The 22498-nt window shown below is 40.8% G+C and overlaps 1 protein-coding gene across 1 annotated transcript; it reads right to left on the bottom strand.

Moving 5' to 3' along the window:
• Nucleotides 1-411: 411 nt before the first annotated feature.
• Nucleotides 412-22111, bottom strand: LOC139383081 (BICD family-like cargo adapter 1). The gene is made up of 9 exons (XM_071127388.1): nucleotides 21671-22111; nucleotides 18036-18251; nucleotides 13353-13472; nucleotides 13028-13174; nucleotides 12063-12245; nucleotides 7296-7466; nucleotides 4074-4177; nucleotides 3673-3793; nucleotides 412-2835 (listed from the first exon to the last, which is right to left on the bottom strand). Exons 1-9 carry the CDS (start codon nucleotides 21920-21922, stop codon nucleotides 2593-2595), a joined length of 1557 nt encoding a protein of 518 aa, XP_070983489.1. The 5' UTR covers nucleotides 21923-22111; the 3' UTR covers nucleotides 412-2592.
• Nucleotides 22112-22498: the final 387 nt, after the last annotated feature.

Below are 22498 nucleotides of genomic sequence, written 5' to 3'. Positions count from 1 at the left end.
AACTTAGATATATGTTTTTGGTTGTTGAGTCAATTAGACCATGCTCTCTTCAAGTTTTTCTTTCAAAAAAAAGTACTAAGTTATTTAAGAATATTTAGCAGATGGGCCTTTCCGGTATGCAGTGTCGATTAAATAAATACTTCCAAATCTGAATACTTCTACAGTGCATTTCTTACATATAGCAGATATAGTTTTGAGAAAAATTAATGTGTTACAATATTATGTTTTAAAATGTATTCTTGATCTTTCAAGTTTGACCTGAAATGATTTAATGTTTTTTCAAGGTGAAGATGCTTCTATATGGAGTTAATGTGGATAACCAGCTTTATCTTGTAGGCCTATGTGATGTATGCAACAAAGTATTTTATGCAGTCCATGCAAACTATCAATCAAATGCATTAGCATATTAAGTACTGTATGAAACATGACTTTATTTTCAGTGTAAAGGACATTCTGTGTTCACTAATACATTTTTTTTAAAGTACAGATGTTTTGTTTATTTAACTAGGCAAGTCACTTACTATTTACATAAACACCATCTACATACAGAATACATAAACTACATACATCATGATACACAACAACATGCATGGACTTTGATAACATTCATATATTACAACAATAAGTAATATGAATCTAGATTTTTGCTATATTTCTTCAGTAATAACAGGTGCAAGTACTAGACGTTTCAGTCATTCAATCAACATTGTCCTGTGTTTTTTACTAAATCAAATAATCTGAGGACATTCTGATTCTGTCAATAAAAACATAAATGAAAATAAACAATTAGCAAATGTTGATGAACAACAGGACCAACTTACATCATGTATTGACAGCATATTGCATGCATTCGGTCCATTAGATTATTCTGGTACTTTGATCAAAATACCTTATATGACCTTATATGACCTGACCATCCTAGTTAGAGTTGATCTATATCGTTGATCTATATTGATCTATATTGCACCCTTCCCCCAAAATGTCCCCTTCAGTAGTGTGGCAAAAACTAAGGCACATAAGGTAAGAATGCAATGCAAGAAATGCATTTTGGACATATTTCATAATGTATCTAGTTCCCACAACATTTCATGACATTCTGTAGATGATTGGTTTATTTATGAGCACCAATTTTGTATTTGGTTATGTTCTACTAAGGCCTGTTTTCTATGAATACATAATGGCACACATTTTGCATCGACAGCAGGCAACATTTAATCTTATTACATCTTTTGAAAAGACTGTAGTGAGTGGAATACCACTTAGATCTGGATCCTCTGTGTTTCTAAAAACCTAAATATTTACAACATTCACTATGTGTTATAATTGGAGTCCAGTCACTCTATCAACTTGGTTGGATGAAATAATTAGTCTGAGCAAATACTGTCAGTATTCTTTCAAACATTGACATTCACACATACATTTACAATCTCGGGCATCAATGACTTCATTATAAGGCAGAAGACGGGCACAACCATGCTAGCAGTTACTATCCTAGTGTGTGACTCCCTGGCCATGCTGGCAGTTACTATCCTAGTGTGTGACTCCCTGGCCATGCTAGCAGTTACTATCCTAGTGTGTGACTCCCTGGCCATGCTAGCAGTTACTATCCTAGTGTGTGACTCCCTGGCCATGCTAGCAGTTACTATCCTAGTGTGTGACTCCCTGGCCATGCTAGCAGTTACTATCCTAGTGTGTGACTCCCTGGCCATGCTAGCAATTATTATCCTAGTGTGTGACTCCCTTGCCATGCTAGCAGTTACTATCCTAGTGTGTGACTCCCTTGCCATGCTAGCAGTTACTATCCTAGTGTGTGACTCCCTGGCCATGCTAGCAATTACTATCCTAGTGTGTGACTCCCTGGCCATGCTAGCAATTACTATCCTAGTGTGTGACTCCCTGGCCATGCTAGCAGTTACTATCCTAGTGTGTGAATCCCTGGCCATGCTAGCAGTTACTATCCTAGTGTGTGACTCCCTGGCCATGCTAGCAGTTACTATCCTAGTGTGTGACTCCCTGGCCATGCTAGCAATTATTATCCTAGTGTGTGACTCCCTTGCCATGCTAGCAGTTACTATCCTAGTGTGTGACTCCCTGGCCATGCTAGCAGTTACTATCCTAGTGTGTGACTCCCTGGCCATGCTAGCAGTTACTATCCTAGTGTGTGACTCCCTGGCCATGCTAGCAGTTACTATCCTAGTGTGTGACTCCCTGGCCATGCTAGTATTTACCATGCTAGAGGCTTTTTAACCTGCTCTAACATGCTTTGAATGTTCTTAGGTTATTCTCCGTGACAGTGGGGAAACTACTGTCTACTTACTGATAACTCTTTGTCCATTAGGGCTCTTATCTGGTCCTTGTTTCCAACACACCATGGTCTTGAATTCTAATACTCTACTGAAGTCTACTATATAACATTACTGAGTGTTCAGCCTGTCCTGTTTTGCTTGGTACTCTATCTACCAAGACTGATAGTTCCACTCAGTAGTGTTCCACCAGCTTGTTCTTGCCTTGATGACTCAATGGCCAGCTGGTCAAGACATTTCTGTGCAATGTGCCAGTCCTCCAAGGTGAAGCAACAGACATTCCAGCTTACTATTTGCCTGGCTGTGTCGCCTTGCCTCGTCGAAGCCAGTTTCTCCAGGGGGACTGGGGCTTCTCTTGCCCAGCTTCTGAGGTCCAGGAAGCGGGGGAGGAGGAGGGCCGGCGGGGCCTGGTGGAGGAAGCTGTGCTGGGTCTCCTCCAGAAGGACATGGGGTTAGAGGCAGGCTTCTTCTCGACCTGCTCCAACTGCTGCTGGGTCCTCAGCTGCTGGTTGATGATGATCTGGATATCGTCCTGTAGAAAATAAGTAAGAACATTACACCTCTGTTGATAATTTTTATTTATTTATTTCACCTTTATTTAACCAGGTAGGCTAGTTGAGAACAAGTTCTCATTTGCAACTGCGACCTGGCCAAGATAAAGCGTAGCAATTCGACACATACAACAACACAGAGTTACACATGGAATAAACAAAACATACAGTCAATAATACAGTAGAACAAAAGAGCCTGATTACACTTTACATACATTTTAAATGCAAAAGCTGGATATAACAAGAGATTAAATACGCTTCTAATAGCATGAGGTTGAAATTGTGGGAAAGTTTCAATCGTCTTTATTGAACTGGTCAGTTACAGTGAATGTGTTGCCATGTCTTCATATGACCACTAGAGGGAAGTAGTCACCAAGCAGATGGCCTGGCACTAGCACCATGACTCAGCAGTAGACTAGAGTAGTAGAGAGACTCTTCTAGTCTTGGCCACCTGTCGTTTGGTTCAGATCCCTTCACTCCAACTTAGAGGGCTGTTTAAAGGTTGCTGTGTCCCTAACACCAGTGAGGATACTACAGTTAAAGAGCAGTCTCTATGGAACACTAGAGTTCTGACTCTGTGACCAGCGATTAGATTACATTGAGACTATAGGAGGTGCCCTAAAGATAATAGGCTTAATAATATTTTCACAGAGCTTATGAAAGTGCCCTAATGTGTTACGAGAGTGCAAGAGAGGAGCAGAGCAAGGGAGAGACAGAAATAGGATAAAGAGAGATCCAGAGATGGAGAAAGAGAGACAGAGAGAGAGTGAGGGGGGGTGACAGAAACAGAGACAGACAGAGAGACCGTGGAAACCCACCTGCCAGGCCTCTAGCTCCTGAGACAGCTCCAACTTGCGTTGTATAGCCTCCAGCAGCTGGTTGTTCAGACACATCATGTCATTCTTACTCCTCACCAGCTCCGCCTCCATCAGGTTCTTCCTGCCATGATGTAACAGCGGGACAAACACATGTTAGGTCACAGTGACATCATCATAGATTCATAGCAAACAAATATGGCAATTTTCCAACGACAACCCAGCACAGGGACATATCTTACACTTACACATAAAATAGCATGAACTACGTATAAATATAACATGTCATTATAAGAATGACAAATGCTGTGTGAAAATTACATTGACGGAAATTACAAAGAGTGTAAATAATTAAATGATAATGACAGAAAATAACTAAACGATAAAGGCAAAACCACACCTACTTAGCTATGGCTTCATCTCTATCTCTGATGGCCTGTTGGGCCACATCTTCTTCATCCTGTCTGTTTCCGAGCCTCAGCCTCAGCTCAGCATTCTCTTCCTGGAGCTGGGAGATTTTAAAGGAGGAGAGAGGACAAGAGAGAATATAGTGAACTGAAACCAGAGTCCAATATAAGCAACTCCAATGTCTTGGGTTCAACTCCTGCTGTATCAAGAACTCATAACCAAAATGACCACAAGGTGGTGCACAAACCACACACACTGAGATGAGCCAATGTAACCACGACTAAAGCAGAGTATTCAGTGTCTGTGGTACTTAGTTATGTCCAAATTAGGTTAAAATTACATTAGAGGGCATAGTTTCTAGCCTGGGGTGATGAGTGAACACACAGGACAGGTGGGTGTTGTGTTATAAAACAAAAGCTCATGGTATTTACTGGACATTCAGAACTGTAGACTGACTGTCATTGTACCGAAAAAACCCTCACTCTCTCCAGCCCTGTCCCCAGCTCCTAGAGCCCCACACAAATAGACCAGCAACACAGAAACTCATTTTAATCAGTGGTGGAAAAAGTTCCTAATTGTCATACTTAAGTAAAGATACCTTAATGGAAAATGATCCAAGTATAAGTGAGTCACCCAGTAAAATACTACTTGAGTAAAAGTCTAAAAGTATTTGGTTTAAAATATACTTAAGTATCAAAAGTAAATGTAATTGCTCAAATATACTTAAGTATCAAAAGCAAATGTAAAAGTATACATCAATTAATTCCTTATATTAAGCTAAACAGGCGGCACAATTTCTTGTTTTTTTTATTTATCGATAACCAGCGGGACACTCCAACACTCAGACATTATTTAAAAACAAGCATTTGTGTTTAGTGAGTCCACCAGATCAGAGGCAGTATAGAAGACCAGGGATGTTCTCTTGATAAGTGCATGAATTGGACCATTTTCCTGTCCTGCTAAGCATTCAAAATGTAACGAGCACTTTTGGGTGTCAGGGAAAATGTATGGAGTAAAAAGTACATTCTTTTCTTTATGAATGTCAAAAATATAAATAAAGTACAGTACAGATAAAAACTACTTAAGTAGTCCTTTCAAGTATTTTTACTTAAGTACTTTACACCACTGCTTTTATTGTGTCTAAATCTAAATCTCCATGGAACGCAGGCTTGACTGACACCTGATCTCTGTGTTAATGTCTCTGTCTCCGAGGGGATGAATCAGGACTTTGTTGTCAGGGCCGGCAATCCATGTGAGAACCCAGGCACTGCACTGAGGACTCTGAACAATGAGCCCTCGTGTGCTGGGCTGAGCAGACTGTAAGAGGTGGAGGTGATTTAGTATTATCTATGTATCAGTGTTGACCTTGTTGCTGTACCTGTTGTCCATCTCATATTCAGGTCAGTTCTCCTGTAGACGATGTTCATTTTCATCTTCTGTTAGTGCTTTTCGTTTCATCCTTTGGTTATTTTCCTTTTTTGTCTGATATTATCATGATTAGTTTCGTTTCCCTTTCCCTCTCTATGACCAGTGTAGGCACTAAAACTAGGGGAAACAACATTTGCATTGTTTTGACAGGCACTTTCCTGGAAAAATGGGGTTCCCAGTGGGAATAATAAACCTTACCTGCTGTGATCTGTGAAGCATTCAACATTCCCAACCACTCCTCTCCCAGATCGCAGCCACAGGCTTCTAACAACAATGTCTCAACAGAGACGCAAACCAAAAACCACAGCACTGACATAACTCCAACGTCATCTGTCCTTATACCGGTCCATAGTATTGTATGACACAAACACAATAGCACCTTACAGGTAAGGTAGACTGTGGTGTTTCTGTCTTTCAACCTCTAACAACAGAGCATATATTAATTAAGTGGGGAAATTGAATAAAGGCTTTGCATTTAGGCCAGAAAGTGTATTTCTTTGCCATGTTTTTTTGCAGTGCCTTGTTGCATACAGGATGCATGTTTTGGACTATTTGTATTCTTCTTTTCACTCTGTTATTTTGGTCATTATTGCAAAGTCACTAAACTGAGGATGGATCAACAACATTGTTCTCCCATCACAGCCATTGGACTCTGTTTTAAAATCACCAATGACATCATGTTGACATCACTGAGCAGTTTCCTTCTTGTCCTGCAGCTCAGTTCAGAAAGATGACTAACGTTGATGTGTCTGGGTGGTTTAATACATCATCCAGAGCATAATTATTAACTTAAATAGTTATTCAATGTCTGATTTGCTATTGTTACCCATCTACCAATTACTGCCTTTCTTTATGAGGCATTTGAAAAGCTCTCTGGTCTTTGTAGTTGAATCTGTGCTTAAAATTCTATACTTGACTGGGAGCACTTGCTGATGTTCTATGTATGGGGGACAGAGGAAGGAGTAGTTATTCAAAAATAAAGTAAACCCCTATTACTTGCATGTAACTTATTATGAAATTTGTTCAACCAAATTTTACTCCTGAACAAATTTAAGCATGCCTAAACAAAAGGAGGTGAATGCAACGACTATATTTAAGTTATTTAATTTGTAAAAATGTAAAGATTTTCTTTTTGTAGATCAATAACAAAAAAATAGCACAATTAAATCTATTTCAATTCCACTTTGTAAGGCAGCAAAATGTGAAAAAAAAACCAAGAGGGGTGAATACTTACAATACCAACTGTAGCTAAACTTTTGTCTTTTTCAACAAAGGTATACAATAACTATACATAGTTTCCATGATTACATTAGCTTGTACTCTCATCATAAGACTACCCCGAAATGCTAACACATTTTTCCCACCTAGTAAGATCCTTCAAAATCTCACGGTTTTCCTTTACCTTAGCATTGTGCATGGTGACTTGCTGTTTTGCTGCTCATTTAACAGCAGATCGATCCGTGTGTCCCCCAATTAATTTAGGGTGATCTGATGTTGGATGTGCAATGCCAATTTTTCGTGCTTGCTTCTTGTATTAATGGTTCTTGTATTGCTTCTTGCACCCCCCCAAATGGATTTGAATGGATGGGACGATAGGCACAGATCGACAAGAGCTTTTGATGCAGTTTTGGCACATTTGGGGATTTTAAGCATAACAACCTTTAGACAACAGCTTTTTTTATTATATTAATAAAGCCACCCTGCCTACCCTGGCTGCACATCACTGGCCTATTGTTAGAGTTATTTAGCTTGCCCTGGTTAGTGGCTTGGTTTCAAGGAAGACATCTCACCTGAGGGATGTGGGTGTGGTTGGCCAGTTTCTGAGCTAAACCCTTTAACTGTAGGAGCATGGCCTGCAGATCTCCTTCCTCCTGACCTATAAACTCTGACCTCTCTGGAGTCTTCACTACCCGGGTCAGGGGTCGCAGGAGCTCCAGGATGGACAGAACTTCCTGGGTCATCTATTGGAGAGAGAACAGAGAGAAAGAGAGAGCGAAACAGAGAGATGAGATTAAAATTTAAACTAAATCAAATTGTATTGGATAGCGTTTACAACAAAAACATTTTAACCCTGGTAAACCGGCCTAAACCTGTCCCGTCTATAACAAGCAGTAGCACCGTGGCAAGGAGAAAACGCATTTGAAAGATAATAAGACTAATGATGTGACTATGGTGTGTTAGGTCAGTAAGTTCTGTGTTATTTTAACACTACAGTATGAATGTGTAGCTCAAGGCCACTGCATTATGTTCAGCCTAAATTATGACTAGTCTTCTTTCCTTTCAAAAGTGTCAAACTCATTCCTGAGGAGAAAAGGTAAAAGAATAGTAAAAGTGGGTTAACAATATTAAAAAGTTGGTGATCCCATTTTCTTGAAATTTACACTTCTTAGGCTTAGATGACATCAGAGGAAGGAACATTGTGCAGGGCTGTGTTAATTATTTATATAACACGATGGTTGACTTTTTCCACATTTTGTTACGTTACTTATTCTAAAATTGATTACATTTTTTAAAATCCTCAGCAATCCATACACAATACCCCTTAATGACAAAGCCAAAATAGATTTGAAGAATTTTCTTGCAAAACAAAAAATAAATACTTTATTTACATAAATATGAGATTCGAAAAATTTAGCTCAGGTGCATCCTGTTTCCATTGATCATTCTTGAGATGTTTCTACAACTAGATTGGAGTCCACCTATGGTAAATTCAATCGATTCAACATGATTCTGTCTGTATAACGTCCCACAGTTGACAGTGCATGTCAGGGCAAAAACCAAGCCATGAGGTCGACTGAATTGTCCGTAGAGATGCGAAACAGCATTGTGTCGAGGCACCGATCTGGGGAAGGGTACCAAAACAATTCTGCAGCATTGAAGGTCCTCAAGAACAAAGTGGCCATCATTCTTAAATTCTTAGAGCTGGTCGCCAGGCCAAACAGAGCAATCGGTGGAGAAGGGCCTTGGTCAAGGAAGTGACCAAGAACCCGATGGTCACTCTGACAGAGCTCTCTGTCAGAGAGCTTCGGGACAAGTCTGTGAATGTCCTTGAGTGGCCCAGCCAGAGCCCGGACTTGAACCTGATCGGACTTGAACCTGAACATCTCTGGAGAGACCTGAAAATAGCTGTGCAGCAACGCTCCCCATCCAACTTGACAGAGCTGGAGAGGATGTGCAGAGAAGAATGGGAGAAACTCCCCAAATACAACGCTAATAGTCTCGTACACAACAAGTATCGATTCTGTAATCACTGCCAAAGGTGCTTCAACAAAGTACTTAGTAAAGGGTATGAATACTTTAGTAAATGTAATATTTTCGGTTTTTATTGTTTATAAATTAGCAAAAATGTTTAAAAAAAAATGTTTTTGCTTTGTCATTATGGGTTATTGTGTGTAGATTGATGAGTTGGGAAAAATAAACTATTTAATCAATTTTAGAAAAAGGCTGTAACAACAAAATGTGGAAAAGGTAAAGGGGTCTGAATACTTTCCGAAGGCACTGTACCTCACCTCACTACCTAATCGGTCTTTCCCTAGCGCTTTTATGAGTCAAAGATCACAGTTTCTTTCTTTGAGACTACTGAGTTCTATAAGAAAAAACCTTCCATAGGTATAACCCCGTTAACACAAAACCTGACTGAATGTGTGTGCTCTCTGACAGTGAGCGGTGGAAAGATCCATCTAGCTTATGTGGTTCAACCAAACAGGAAATGTAGGCTAGCGAATGACTCATGGGTGCACTAAAACATCAGTTTCCTGGTATGGAACAAAACCAATTGAAATAATGACAGAATCAGACAGTCAAAATGTGGAATAATTTGTCTCTTTCTTTCTTATCTTTTATGTTTGGTTTCAAGCATTCATTATCACAATGTTTTCTACTAATTGTACCCTGTACTCAGAAGCTGTAATACACCTCAGTAGCTAGCGGCAAAGCTCTTGCAAGAGGTAGGTACTGTACCATCACACAGAGTCACCAAGAACATATCCAGAATGTTATGTTGCTATGTATCATTCTTCCATTACAGTGTAGTGGGAATATTTAAGTGATCAACACAAAATTTAGCATAGAGTTTCTGAAATACACATAATTTCCAGTGTTCACTAGACTTGGCGCTGAATGTTATGGATTATTCTCATATCTGTCGATAGTGATTGACGCCAGACTGGAGGCACAAGGGCAGAGGACACACGGATTATTCATTATTGTATTGATGACATTCTATGGATACTGTGCGATTCTGTAGAAGCTGACAAAGTTACTGCCTTTTTGTTTTGGCTTCCTACAATTAGGATATAAAGGGCCTGTGTCCAAGAGGCTGGTGTTTAAAGAGGCTGGTGCAACTTGTAATCAAGTCCAAGAGGCTGGTGCAACTTGTAATCAACCAGATAGATTTTTGAAAGACTGCTATCCTTTTTGTTCACCTGGAAATTCCTTTTACATACTGTGAATGGATTTTGATTGCATATCTCTCTTTATCTTTCTAACACCTCATACTGTATACACTTTTTAGAAAAAAGGGTTCCAAAAGGATTCTTTGTATGTCCCCAAAGGAGAACCCTTTTTGGCTCCAGGTAGAACCCTTTTTGGTTCCATGTAGAACCCTTTTGGGTTCCATGTTAACCCTCTGTGGGAAGGGTTCCACATGGAACCTAAAAGGGTTTAACCTGGAACCAAAAAGGGTTCTCCTATATGTACCAAGACTATGACTTATGTCCAAAGAACTCTTTTAGGTTCTAGATAGCACCTTTTTTTCTAAGAGTGTATAGATAAATATCACAACAATCTAGGCATCTAACTCTGATACAGTGGGGCAAAAAATTATTTAGTCAGACACCAATTGTGCAAGTTCTCCAACTTAAAAAGATGAGAGAGGCCTGTAATTTTCATCATAGGTACACTTCAACTATGACAGACAAAATGAGAAAATAATTCCAGAAAATCACATTGTAGGATTTTTTATGAATTTATTTGCAAATTATGGTGGAAAATAAGTATTTGGTCACCTACAAACAAGCAAGATTTCTGGCTCTCACAGACCTGTAACTTCTTCTTTAAGAGGCTCCTCTGTTCTCCACTCGTTACCTGTATTAATGGCACCTGTTGGAACTTGTTATCAGTATAAAAGACACCTGTCCACAACCTCAAACAGTCACACATCAAACTCCACTATGGCCAAGACCAAAGAGCTGTCAAAGGACACCAGAAACAAAATTGTAGACCTGCACCAGGCTGGGAAGACTGAATCTGCAATAGGTAAGCAGCTTGGTTTGAAGAAATCAACTGTGGGAGCAATTATTAGGAAATGGAAGACATACAAGACCACTGATAATCTCCCTCGATCTGGGGCTCCATGCAAGATCTCACCCCGTGGGGTCAAAATGATCACAAGAACGGTGAGCAAAAATCCCAGAACCACACGGGGGGACTTAGTGAATGACCTGCAGAGAGCTGGGACCAAAGTAACAAAGCCTACCATCAGTAACACACTACGCCGCCAGGGACTCAAATCCTGCAGTGCCAGACGTGTCCCCCTGCTTAAGCCAGTACATGTCCAGGCCCGTCTGAAGTTTGCTAGAGAGCATTTGGATGATCCAGAAAAAGATTGGGAGAATGTCATATGGTCAGATGAAACCAAAATATAACTTTTTGGTAAAAACTCAACTCATCGTGTTTGGAGGACAAAGAATGCTGAGTTGCATCCAAAGAACACCATACCTACTGTGAAGCATGGGGGTGGAAACATCATGCTTTGGGGCTGTGTTTCTGCAAAGGGAACAGGACGACTGATCCATGCAAAGGAAAGAATGAATGGGGCCATGTATCGTGAGATTTTGAGTGAAAACCTCCTTCCATCAGCAAGGGCATTGAAGATGAAACGTGGCTGGGTCTTTCAGCATGACAATGATCCCAAACACATCGCCCCGGGCAACAAAGGAGTGGCTTCGTAAGAAGCATTTCAAGGTCCTGGATTGGCCTAGCCAGTCTCCAGATCTCAACCCCATAGAAAATCTTTGGAGGGAGTTGAAAGTCCGTGTTGCCCAGCAACAGCCCCAAAACATCACTGCTCTAGAGGAGATCTGCGTGGAGGAATGGGCCAAAATACCAGCAACAGTGTGTGAAAACCTTGTGAAGACTTCTGTCATTGCCAACAAAGGGTATATAACAAAGTATTGAGATAAACTTTTGTTATTGACCAAATACTTATTTTCCACCAAAATGTGCAAATAAATTCATTAAAATTCCTACAATGTGATTTTCTGGATTTTCTTTTCTCATTTTGTCTGTCATAGTTGAAGTGTACCTATGATGAAAATTACAGGCCTCTCTCATCATTTTAAGTGGGAGAACTTGCACAATTGGTGGCTGACTAAATCATTTTTTGCCCCACTGTATGTACTAAGATTATGTATGCACCAAAGGGTATTAAACCCAGGATAAGTGTGCTAACCATTAGTCTTATGTATCTTATGTCCTATGCCCCCCTGTCTCTTATATCCGTGGTCCTCTGTATCTTATGCCCCAGGTCCCATGTCTCCTAGTTTCTATAGTGTTACCTGTTCTCTGTCTTGGCCCAAGCCCATGGTGTCCAGACTGGTCTCCAGCTCAGACAGTAGGGATGTGTTTCCATGGCTACTCCTGTACTGCAGAGAGACCTCCTCCTGCAGCTCCTCCACCTGGACCTGAAGCTGCTGGGAACGCCCCCTCGCAGCCGCAGCCTCCTGCCATGCCTCCGTCAGCTACCCACACACAGAGAGGGGCACACACACACACACAGAAAAACACACAGAGGGAAACACACACAAAGAGAGATACATAAGGTCTGGTCAGTGTGATCTAAAATCAACCACATTATTCAAACACAATGAGATTCAGACCCCATCAGTCTGAGTATTGCAAAGCAGATCTAGCTCTAGAAACACACAAGTATACATAACATGCAAATGTCATCCATAAAGCACATATTAAACAACATGTGCACAATATCAACATACAGTGCTATTGTAAAGTTATGTCAAAAATGTAAACTGACATGCCAGAGTCCAGCCTGGTGCAGAAACTCCACTATGGCCGTGTGGAATCCAGCATTGCAAGTTGAAATGACATGTGACAATGGGAGGGATGAGTCTATTGTAAAGCAAAGTTTTCCGTAGATCAGAGGTTCCCAAACTTTTTATCCCCGGCCCCCCTTTCGCGCACCACGTCTATTTCAAAGGCACAAGCACTGTTCATGACACAAACTGTTCACACACCTCTTGTGGGCAGAGAGAACATTTTGCAGGTTTGAAACTTATTTACTGCAATTCTACACATTTTGTCATGGGGTGCAAAGAAAATGTTGCCGTTTTAAAGCAAATGTTCTTGTAATTTTACACATCTTTTACACATCACTCTGTTGTTAAACCCCAGTTACCAACAGTGTATCCCAGGGTCACAGTCACTTAGACAAGTGTGCACTATTGACGTGATATTAGTGAGTAAACAAAGACAAAGATACCAAAACTAAATTATGTGTGTATACCTGTTGGCTCTGCTGCTGGTCGTGTTGGTCCTGTAGAGCGGAGCGTGTGTGTAGGGAGGCCAGTCTGTCCCGTAGGTCTGCGTTCTCCTGACACACACTTTCCAGCTGCTCCTCTAGAGCCTGACCCCTCTGGGACAGACGCACCACCTGGACACACACAAGGAGCGAGACAAAGTGTGTGTGTGTGTGTTTTTTTGTTTAACAATCCTTGTGGAGACCAGAAGTCTAGAGAAAATAGGATTTTGGATGGGAATCAATTATTTGGCTCCCACAAGGATAGCAATGCAAAACTGTGTGTGTACGTGCGTGCGTGTGTGTAGCCTACCTGCTCACTCATGGCACTGAGCAGCTCCTCATCCTGTGGTCTGTTATGGTGGCCTCTCTGACGGAGCTCCAGTTTCAGGGTCTGCAGTTGACTGGTCATTGCCCTCTCCACCTCCATCGCCTAGACCGCAGCACAGACAGACACCAGAGACAGGTATTAGATATACATAGAGAGACAGGGGAGGCAAGAGAAACAGGCACCAGTTTAGGAGACATGAGATACCTGAGACTAAAATAGTAGAGACATTTAAGTCACTAGATATTAGATCCAGAGATAAATATCTAAAATATAGACATAATACAAGGAAGTGTAATTTTAAATAAGTGAATCTGTATTATTGGTTGCTGTTAGCTACGCTGCAAATGGAAAACTAAGATCACATACTACAGTCAAAGGAATGGTTCTTGCCTCCAGCACATGTGCTTATGTTTTTGTTATAACAAAATAACTAGAAACATCTCTCTGTGGGACCAGTGTTCCATTAACTACCAGATGGCATAGTAAGCAATTATTGACATATGCCTACACAAAAGGTACTATCTAGAACCTAAAAGTGTACTTAGGTTGTCCCCATAGGGGAACCCTTTGAAGAACCATTTTTGGATTCAGGTAGAACCCTTTTGAGTTCCATGCAGATCCCTTAACATAGACGGTTCAAAATGGAACCCAAAATAGTTCTACATGGAACCAAAAAGGGTTCTCCTATGGGGACAGCCGAAGAACCCTTTTGGAACCCTATTTCCTAAGAGTGTACCAAGAGAGTTGAGGAAAGTAAAAGTTCTCCCTTTCTAAAAAGGTTATAGGTTCCAATGTAGAACTCATTTTGTGTAGTTGAATGAGCACTGACGGGCAGAAACAAAAACAGGGGGCATGTAGACACACACTATAGGGGGAGTGGCAAGGATGCATGTTTGTGTCAGTCAGCCCCAGAGTCCCGTCTGCGGCTTATCTTGGAATGAATACGGACAATGGGGCAAGCGGCCCATTAGGAATCCACAGAGGGATGCTCCATTTTTTAGGGACACAAAATCAAATACAATACCCCCCTACTGAGCTACAAGACTTGGCCTTCCCTTATCTAAACTATGATGCACATAGAAGCTGATTCCTACTGCAGTAGTAGACCCCCAAGAGCCCTCTCAGAGTGGTGGGACAAAGCATTCCCCTGGGATGGGAGGACTCATAGATAACATTAGCACACGCATCATGGGAGTAAAGCCCTCAATGGAAAGAGTGATAGATGTATATCTTCTCCAATGATAGATCTTCCTGGCGCTTCCCTCTCTACACGGCGTGACGCTGTCTGAGTCAAAGGTCAAAAAAGGGGGCCTCAAATTGCGTGTCTAATTCTACATAAACGTAAATCAGGAGTGAGGGATTTAACAGGTGCCATCACTATGGAAATCAAAGTATATCCTGTTGGCAAAATCCCAAAGAAAAGTGCAGGTGTTTCAGGTTACAGAGTAATTTTATTGGTGTCTAAATCTAAAGTTGAAAACCTTAGCAAACCCTTTTAGGCTGAATGTCTTTTTCACCTGTAGAATCGCATGATTCATCACACCAGTGATGAAAAAGCAATCTTATTCACTTCCTTGTTTGAAACATGTGCACTTGTTTCTTTCTTATGTTGGAAAAATAAATGATTTCCTTGAAGGCCTTTTCCTGTAAGTTAGATTGGACAATAACGTCATTTCTGAAAAGGTACTAACAAACAGAGATGTTTAATCAACCAAGAGTTGTTCTCATTTCCAGCTTATCAAACCGCAAACATACTCCCTTCAGAGTAACGTGTTCCTTCGCCAAAAGTATGTGTCCATCATGTTATTTCAATGCAAGTGTTTGACTTGAGCTTCCACAGAACATCTGTATGAATGAAGTACACTAGAACCAACAGAAGTGAATGCTAGACTCTGAGTGAAGCATTGTTCACAGAGGAATACGGATTAGGTATTCTGTGGAACAGTGAGGCCAAGATCCATCAATACTTTTGTATCATGTCCATGTTCACATTCAAAACTGCTGACAGGATAGAGAATGTAAAAAAAAAACAATGACACTGCCAGGCAGTCACAGATGTCTAAATACTCATTTCCTCTCACACTCAAATGTTTGAATAACCTTCATAGATGCAGCAAAACCTGATAACGAACCAGTTTCTGACTGGCAAAGATCAACATAGTTTTCACACTTCCTTTACAACTGAGGTGAACAGCAACAGTAAGCATATCTAGTGGTCTCTAGAGATATTTATTAGCTGAAAGGGATTTCTGTTTTCCTGGTAGTGTGACCATAGGTTGTTTTATGGATGTTAGTTTAATACCTGGTAGTCAAGGTGATATATCGAAGCTCTTTGAGTGGTAACCTCCCTCCCCCTGATTCCTGTCATGCTCTGTCTAATTTCTCACACTACAGTTACACCCATCAGACCCTGGTAATATAGAACCACTTCAACCACACATACAATCCCATTCAGGCACCGTTGTACACATACCCTATTGAAATCTCTCTTTAGGTACACTGATTGTATAGTTATACAAACCACCATTCAGATATTAAACACATCGATGCCCCCCCTCTCTCTCTCACATACACACTCACCGTGCCAGGCAGTGCTGCACACCTGGAGAGAGGGGTAGCACCACCACCGTTCACTACCGCGTCCGGTAAGAAGACGTCAGCGACCGGACCAAGAGAAACACTCTTCAAACCTTTCCTCTCCACAACAACAGCTTCTGAAGTACTACTCTCTAGCTGTTCTGTTACTTTAAAATGTCCAGAGAACTCAGAGTCATCCATGGTGGAAGCCAGTCAGCAGAATGAACCCACTTCTCTCCACTTCCTCCTCCTCCAGAACTCAGATAGAGAGCTCCTGTAAACATAACGTTTTCTGCCCCTTTTGGAATTCTGGAAGACTGTGAGTGATAAATAGAAAATACGTCCTCTACATCTTCTGACCACAGGGTGGTGACGATCATGGTTCCTCTATCTGAACTGAAGAATACTGAGCATACAAAGGGAGGTTGTGCTTTTTTCCATTGACTTATGTCCATGCACTGGAATGAAGTTAGATATTCAACTTCCACACTTAAGACAAGCACAGAGTCCAGGTGGTTAGTCATGTGTTTCATTAACTGTAAGTTTACGTCACAATCATAAAATTCAACAATGCTAAACAACATCCTTGTTGTTAGTTGGCAGAGAACTAGTCTAGCGGCCCACTCAAGGTTGCTAGCCTAGTACACAATTGCCTGTTATTTAGCCAATCAGTTATTCTACTGTACCTACAAAACTGATAAGAGACTTTAAAATACCTAATTGACTGCAACTGAAAGCTTCCAGTCTTAGGTATTATGCTTTTCACCTACACAGCATTTATAGGGATAACCCAGGACCTCACCTTTACAAAAAAAGTGTTGTAGGGTTAGTATTAGGTATCATTGTGGATATAGTTATAATAAAGTAAACATGAGTCACATTGAAGCATGAGTACACAGCCTGACAGCTGTGGTTTTCCAATCACGTGGTCTAGGTCTTCTACAGCTCAGAGCCACATGGCTCAGTATACAATTAATTCCAGTGATGACAGATACAATTCATAGACCAATTTCAGATATGAGACTTTTCCCAAGGTCCACTGATGTCTCCCTGCTCTGAAGACCTAGACCACATTCAAATTGAGCTGATATTCTTTCAGTCCCACTCCCTACTCCTCTTTATAAAATGCTGGCATCCACTCCTATAGCCTCCCAGCTAGATGGGTTGCCTTTAGGCAATGTACCTTAATGACATTCATGTAATAAGATCCTGACCTATCACCTGATCCTGAACTGTTGAAGTGGTTTCACTTAATCACAGGTTTGTTTTTTATCTACATTTTATTGCTTATATGTACAGTCTGTGTATTACTTAGCTACTATTACTACGTATTACCTAATATCTGTGGCCTTGCTTTATACAGTGGTAGTCTTAGTACAGTACATTTATTTTCAGTAGGTAGATTGGGTAACACCCCACCTGATCGCTGTTGGCGCTATCTCCAGGCATAGAGTGGTTAGGTTTCACTAAGGTTAATGTGTTACTACAATGACTGGCTTTTATTTACTTCTGCCTTAATAGAGAAATCTTTTCACATGTCACTTTATATGACAAAAATAACAAAGGGTCTTATATACCGCATTCTTTCTTTTCTTTTATTTAACCTTTATTTACCTAGGCATGTCAGTTAAGAACAAATTCGTATTTACAATGACAGCCTACCAAAAGGCAAAAGGCCTCCTGCGGGGACGGGGGCTGGGATAAAAAAAAATATATATAGGACAAAACACACATCACAACAAGAGAGACAACACTACATAAAGAGAGACCTAAGACAACAACATAGCATGGCAGCAACACAACATGACAAGAACATGGTAGCAGCACAAAATGGTACAAACATTATTGGGCACAGACAACAGCACATAGGGCAAAAAGGTTGAGGCAGCAATACATCACACAAAGCAGCCACAACTGTCAGTAAGAGTGTTCATGATTGAGACTTTGAATTAAGAGATTGAGATAAAAGGTTAGCCTTCCTTGCTGGGCTTATTGCTAGCGAATTAAATAAATGTAGTTTCAGTCTGTTTACGTCCATTTGGTGCTTAATGAACATGACCCAGGTGTGAAGGGGTGGTAGGTACTCACGGTGCTGAGCTGTTCTCTGAGGCGATGGGTGTGTTCTGCGTCTTCCTCCTGGGCCCTGGTCTTGTCCCTCTCTGCATCGGTCAGGGCCTGGGTCAGCCTGGCCACCTGGCCACTCAGATCCCTCATGTCTCTCTCCAGGTCCCCAACCTGGCTCACCCACCCAGACTGGCACCCCTCCAGCTTCAACCGCAGGTCATGCCTGCTCTGCTCCAACTCCTGTGGGCAACACATAACAAACAGATGGGCACAGTGAATGCGTGCCAATGGGGGTCTCTTTGGTCTGTGATTAGGAGACTGATACCACTGCTATTTCATTCTAATCCATAATATTACTGAAAGAGAACATTAAGAGTATTTGTACAGTAGCTATTGCTGTGTTATTACTGTGTACTTATTTGAAGATAGGTGATGCATAATTGGTATTTCAAAAGTCTGGTACACCTCTGTTATCTTTTTATTGTAACTATAAACTCTACAGAGCTCACAGCATTGAAGACCAGACATGGTTAGACTATGACATAATGACAAGTGTGTAATATACTTTCTGTAATAGAAACTATAATTATTTCATAATAGTAAACTACTAAATCAGTTTGGTGACTGGTCTATATAATATTCCATGTTTTTGCACCTCTGATGCCTAGACAGCCCTACATTAGATCTATCCATCCACACAGACAGCAGTAAAACTGTCTCTGAAACATCTCCTAATGTGGATTCATCCCTGGCTGTTAAAGACACTTATTGGATCTAGGAAAGCTACAGCCCTCTCTGGGAAGCTTATAAAATTCCATACAGCATTGCAGTAAGAGAAACATTGTAAATCTGAGAGACTGGGTGACAACAGTAACTACATTACTTCATGGGGAGGGGGGGACAATAATTTTTTTTCCACTCATACAGGAGCAATAAAGGCCTAGTTCACACATTTTGTGATTATTATGACTTATTTTATTTTGATTTATCAGGGGGTGCCGCAGCAGACTCAGCACCCCTACTTCCCACGGCTATTTATGAATTAATACTCTCCAGATACAGACATGGCATCATATGTTTCCGGTGGTGTTTACTACATGGTCAGGCCTAATGGGAATGAGGGTGCAACAAACTGCAGATGGCTCGAACTAGACCTGTCAAGGACTCAACAAGTACAGAAGGTGCACAAACAACAGAATGTGCTTGTTTTGTTCCTGAGAAGCTAGACAGACATTTGATGTTGGATTAAAGTTATATGCTTTTCCTCACATGGAGCGAGCAATTTATTGAATAAATCTCTGTGCTGTTTTAATGAGATGTCCATATTAATTAGCAACCCAGTGAGGGGAAAAGGGTGCGTAGAACTCAGGCTTATCACACAAACACAAAAGAGCTATTCAGAGAGCAGAGAAAGAGTACAGTGTTATAACATTGGCTTTTGTTTTACGGAAGCTCAGACTCAGTACATTCTTATGACATCTCCTTTGAAGAGGGAAGTGCTAGCCTCCTTAGAGGATGGTCTTATTGGCTGTGGAACCCTAAGAATACTAGATCCATCCATCCACCTATGACATGTTTGTGAATATTTTCAAAGGCCTACCTAAAAAACCTTTAATTCTTTCTCAAGCCACAGGTGAACCTGAAGTTTAATAATTTGGGTGAAATTGCGCTGCTTTATAATTGCCTATTTATACATTGTATTATAAAGACTTGCATGATGTAAAGACTGTGAGGGAAAATGTTACATTTGTGCTTTTCTAATAACCAATTCGATTGGGTTCATGCAAGTGACTGATTGATCGTGCCTGGGAGGAATTCTCCCTATCGTAAAAGTAATTTGGCAGTACGCCCAGAACATTGCTTTGAGAAACGAAAGGGGTATCTCAGTTTCAAGGTCTCAGCTTGGAAAGAAGAAGCCTCTTGAGGTATTGGTCGGTCACAGACAGGAACCAAATGTTAACAATGAATTAATGATGAATAATGAATAATGTAAATCACGCAAATATAACTTGTCCGTGTAAGCAGTATATAAGAGAACTAACTGGACTGCCCCGGCAGAGCTCCCGACCGACGTGTACTATGGTGCATTAAGATTGTTGGAACCTCTCCAGCATGCTGATAATAAATAATTATTAATTTAAGACTGACTTCAGGTGTCCCTGCTGGTAATTTCCACAACTATTTGTTTGTTGTTGTTTACCTTGAACGATATGTCAACACATAGCAAATAAAATACAATTTTATTGGCCATGTACACTCTTAGAAAAAGGGGTTCCAAAACTGTTCTCCGGCTGTCCCCATAGGAGAACCCTTTTTGGTTCCAGGTTGAACCCTTTTGGGTTCCATGTAGAACAATCTGTGAGAAAGGGGTTCTACCTGGAACCAAAAAGGATTCTTCAAAGTTTTTTTATTTTATTTTTTCATTTCACCTTTATTTAACCAGGTAGGCCAGTTGAGAACAAGTTCTCATTTACAACTGCGACCTGGCCAAGATAAAGCAAAGCAGTGCACAAAAACAATGACACAGATTTACACATGGGATAAACAAACGTACAGTCAACAACACAATAGAAAAATCTGTATACATTGTGTGCAAATTAAGTAAGGGGGTAAGGCAATAAATAGGCCAATAGTGGCGAAGTAATTACAATTTACACTGGAGTGATATATGTGCAGATGAGGATGTGCAAGTAGAAATACTGGTGTGCAAAAGAGCAGAAAAGCAAAAACAAATATGTGGATGAGGTAGGTAGTTGGTTGGATGGGCTATTTACAGATGGGCTGTGTACAGCTGCTGCGACCAGTAAATGGCTCTGATAGTTGACGCTTGAAGTTAGTGAGGGAGATATAAGTCTTCAACTTCAGTATTTTTTTAAATTCGTTCCAGTCATTGGCAGCAGAGAGGAGAACCCTTTGAACCCCCTATTCAAATGGTTATCCTGAGGAGACAGCGAAGAACCCTTTTAGGTTCTAGATAGCTCCTTTTTTTCAAAGAAAGTACACATATTTTGCAGCTGTTGTAGTGTAACTGATGTGAAACGGCTAGCGGTGGTGCGCGCTAAATAGCGTTTCAATCGGTGACGTCACTTGCTCTGAGACCTTGAAGTAGTGGTTCCCCTTGCTCTGCAAGAGCCGCGGCTTTTGTGGAACGATGGGTAACCATGCTTCGAGGGTGACTGTTGACGTGTGCAGAGCGTCCCTGGTTCGCGCCCAGGTCGGGACGAGGGGACGGACGTAAAGTCTATACTGTTACAGGTTCAGCGAAATGCACATTCTATCAATGGCTGTTAACATAGTCAAAACATGGGTTGATACTCTGTCTGGAATGATTAGGTAAGGTAGAAACCAGTATTGTTATTCAGTGATGAACTACATTTGCTGTCACATAGTCGGATGAGAAATGTAAAAAGAGGAAAAAACCTACCCTAAATATTGTTTTTAATAAACCCTATCAAAATAAATCTTGAACAATAGTTTATAAATTGACTCATTTCATAGGCCTTCTTTTCAAGATCTAAATTAGATGCGCTTTGTGAATCATGTTTTCATTAAATTTAAGATAGGAACAAGCGCGTATATTACACTTTCACTAGAGCGACCACAACAACCTTCATCATCTCGTACAACACACAGGGCTGCTTTTAACACTTCTCTCTTACCTCAAGGTTGTATGCATACTGTTCATTAAGTTTGTCGCTCTGTTCTTTCAACTGACGATTTTCCAAAAGCAATGCATTTCCCAGCTGGGCTGCCAAAAGGACTTCTTCCTCCTTTTGTTTCAAAGCAGCTAAAAGTTGATTGGGGTCTTGATAACCAGATATTTCTTCCGCATCATAATCAAAATAAAAACCATCCTCCAATTCCACTTTCATCTTCTTCGGTTTGAAACTCCATTCACCAAGTCGATCCATAGCTCCTGATTTAATGGAAATAGCCACATAATAATATATTACATTTAAAATCTAAAAAACTAAAATGGTGGCATATTTGTCAACTCAGTCATTCAGGTCCATTCCAATAACTATTTAGCAGTTACCTATGCCCCAGTGCGCAGCCTGTGCGCGAATGAACCTGTGGTTTGACAAGGCGGTCTCCAATATGATGCGAGTGAAAGTAGGTTGGTCCCCAGAGAATCCATTGCACCTACTTAAACCTGCGCGTCTGATGCGTCGCTGTGCAACAGTTACCTCCCCGAAGTCTGTTTGTACCACCCTAAGCATATACATTTGACAATTCAAATCAGTTACTGCCCCTTGCAATAAAAGTGCGCTAGCCTAACATCTTCCTCCAAATTAGAAAATTGTTTATTATTGTTCAATGACTGACTAAATCAAATTGCTGTTCAATTGGCCTAACTGTGGAAGAGTAGCCTATTAGATACAGAGTATTAGATATTTGTTGACCTTCCATCTCCCACTCCTTCATGATGCCTCTGTCTCAGATATGTTCTCTTTCATGCCAGTGAGGCAGTCCTTGAACAAATGGCA

Source organism: Oncorhynchus clarkii, chromosome 24 (assembly GCF_045791955.1).
Source record: "Oncorhynchus clarkii lewisi isolate Uvic-CL-2024 chromosome 24, UVic_Ocla_1.0, whole genome shotgun sequence".
Taxonomy (NCBI): domain Eukaryota; kingdom Metazoa; phylum Chordata; class Actinopteri; order Salmoniformes; family Salmonidae; genus Oncorhynchus; species Oncorhynchus clarkii.
The sequence above is the reverse complement of the archived record's forward strand: the minus strand, read 5'-3'. Positions and strand labels throughout refer to the sequence as shown.

What these genes read in the sequence shown, in the direction of transcription:
- LOC139383081 (XM_071127388.1), bottom strand. Translation starts at nt 21,922, where the DNA reads ATGGATCGACTTGGTGAATGGAGTTTCAAACCGAAGAAGATGAAAGTG. An exon ending in ACCAGCAGCAGAGCCAACAG is followed by an intron (nt 12,246 to 13,027) that starts GTATACACACAT and finishes GTGTGTGGGTAG; the next exon opens with CTGACGGAGGCATGGCAGGA. An exon ending in TGGGCCAAGACAGAGAACAG is followed by an intron (nt 7,467 to 12,062) that starts GTAACACTATAG and finishes TCTCTCCAATAG; the next exon opens with ATGACCCAGGAAGTTCTGTC.